Here is a 2578-nt window from a genome sequence, read left to right on the forward strand (position 1 = left end):
CATACATGAAATTGCCATGTACTCAGAAGAAAATTTACTGATCAGGCACACTAACCGAAGTTGATCTAGTAGTGGCTCCCATCTTTATTAGCTTATATGTTGTCGAAGTGTGTGAAATTGGTTTTTAAAAGTGTTAAGTATCTTGTAAGTAGGTATAAATGAGTGAGTGTAAGATAAGTGAAATTTTTCAGAAGCCAGATTAGTCTCATTTTGGGGACATGATGTCCCAAACATCTGTTCTGTCTTACTTCTAGGAAACAAAGCAGTCTCAAGAATTTGCGAGTCTAAAAGAGCTTCAGCTATACAGGTTATGAGTATAAATTAGTAGAGTTAGGAAGACCAGAGATCTTTTTATAAATGTGTTGAAAATGTATTGAAAAATACATATAAAGCCTCAATTTTTCAGATTTATTAATAAGGAGTAGGATAAAAGGGATTGGTTGTGATAGGAGGAATCTACTTTTTTAAAAGTGAGAGTAATGAGCTAGAGAAAAGGATTTTAAAATGGAAACCTAACTTTTGCTAAATTAAGGACCAGGAAAAGAAATGGCTGACCTTCTCAGTTTGTAGTATGGAAGATGGAAAACAGGACTAGAAATAAGACACAAGGAATAAAATGAACTTATTTTTTGATGCGTCATTAAGTTTGCTCTGGGAAATTCTCAGTATACGTTTCCCATTTTTCTAGACCTTACAGGGGCTTTCTGACATTTCAGTTATGGTAATTCACAGCTATCAAATACTTACTATTTTAAACTGTTCCTAAAGTCCGTATATCTATTGACATAATGCTAGTCAAATATTTTCATGTTTCATTTTATGAAATTAGATCATAACAGTACTGGTCTTCTAGACTGGATTCAGAAGAGAATCTCAATTTAAATTCTGACTTTAGAGGTAAATGTTAAAATTTCAGTTTAACCTTTGGTGGAGGGTAGTAGTAGTATATAGTGTGCATATAGGTCTGAAGCTAGACTCCTTGGATTTGAATCTCGGTTTCACCATATTTGTTGAAGCTATATAACTTTGGATAAGAAACTGAACATCTCTTTGCCTCAATTTTATCGCTTCTAAATGAGATAATAGTGGAACCTATCATTTGGGTTGTTGTGAAGACTAATCCTCCAGTTCATATGAGGTACATCCAACAATGCTTGACCCATAGTAAGCAATCAACTTAAAAAAATGTCCATTACTGCTTGTTAAACAAATTTTAAATCTGTCATGCATTTAATGTACACTTATATTCATAGGTGGTGAAATTGCATCTACTTTTGACCACCCAGAACTGGTGAAGCTTGGAAGTTGCAAGCTTATTGAGGAAGTCATGATTGGAGAAGACAAGCTTATTCACTTTTCTGGGGTAGCCCTTGGTGAGTGTTCATGTAGATCCTGTTTTAGGTTTCTAAATCTTTGCAAAACTCTGTTGAAGTGAAGGAAACAGTTACTGTTGTTACTAGAATATGCTGTGTCTTAATTCTCGTGGAGCATGATGTTTGCTAATTTTGATCTCTTTTGTGGTCAGCCTTATCATAATCTTGTCTCCGTGAATAGAGAATTTTCAACATAGTTGTTCTCTAGGTAACTTAACACTATTATGACATGAATTGTTAGTGAAGAGAATATGTAACAGTGGAAGACTTTAGCTTTCAAAACCAAATAATATAACCAACACCTACACAAATAATAGAAGGCAAATTTTATCTTTTATAATTAAATGCTCATTGGGACATAATATTTTTTAACATTAGGTGAGGCTTGCACTATTGTTCTTCGTGGTGCCACTCAGCAAATTTTAGATGAAGCAGAAAGATCTTTGCATGATGCTCTTTGTGTTCTTGCCCAAACTGTGAAGGATTCTAGAACAGTTTATGGAGGAGGTAAGCATTTGGAAAATATTAAACATTTTATTTCTTAAAGTCTGGTATAAATCGTAAGTGCTTTTAATGTTTCTTATAGAAACTTTGTATTGCCTTTGCACTTAAGTTTTACATGTCTTAAGGGAAGTCAGTAATTCAGTGTCTTTAAGTATAATGATTTTTATTGGATTTTTAATCTGTAGGCTGTTCTGAGATGCTGATGGCTCATGCTGTGACACAGCTTGCCAGTAAAACACCAGGTAAAGAAGCTGTTGCAATGGAGTCTTATGCTAAAGCACTGAGAATGGTAAGTTAATAAAAATAAGAGGTCTGAACTTAAGTTTTGTTGGTATTGATAGGTTTTAAGTGAATATATTTTTCTATCTTGTCAGGAAATGTTTATTTTGTTGCTTTAAGAAAAAGAACTGGTTAGTTCACACCACTTTTAAATTCAATTGGAGTTTATCCTCTCTATATGAGCAGTAATTAAAAGGAAGCAGATTTTATAGTGTTTCCAAATGTATAATTTTAAAAAGCTATGCTGGTTAGGAGTAAATTATACTAGACTAGATCGTTAACCATTTTCTCTTTTACATCATAGTTGCCAACTATTATAGCTGACAATGCAGGTTATGACAGTGCAGATCTGGTGGCACAGCTCCGAGCTGCCCATAGTGAAGGCATTATAACTGCTGGACTGGGTAAGAAATCAGTTGGAA

At 33.9% G+C, this 2578-nt stretch overlaps 1 protein-coding gene across 1 annotated transcript in view; it reads left to right on the forward strand.

The window, feature by feature from the left end:
- Positions 1 to 2578, forward strand: part of CCT2 (chaperonin containing TCP1 subunit 2) — an 18770-nt gene that overhangs the window by 10726 nt on the left and 5466 nt on the right. Inside the window, exons 11-14 of the mRNA XM_011374092.2 lie at positions 1254 to 1373; positions 1752 to 1880; positions 2063 to 2166; positions 2461 to 2560. Of these exons, the coding sequence (XP_011372394.1) occupies positions 1254 to 1373; positions 1752 to 1880; positions 2063 to 2166; positions 2461 to 2560 (453 nt within the window). The remainder of the gene's footprint in view (positions 1 to 1253; positions 1374 to 1751; positions 1881 to 2062; positions 2167 to 2460; positions 2561 to 2578) is intronic.

This window comes from Pteropus vampyrus, unplaced genomic scaffold (genome assembly GCF_000151845.1).
Source record: "Pteropus vampyrus isolate Shadow unplaced genomic scaffold, Pvam_2.0 Scaffold9, whole genome shotgun sequence".
Classification (NCBI taxonomy): Eukaryota; Metazoa; Chordata; class Mammalia; order Chiroptera; family Pteropodidae; genus Pteropus; species Pteropus vampyrus.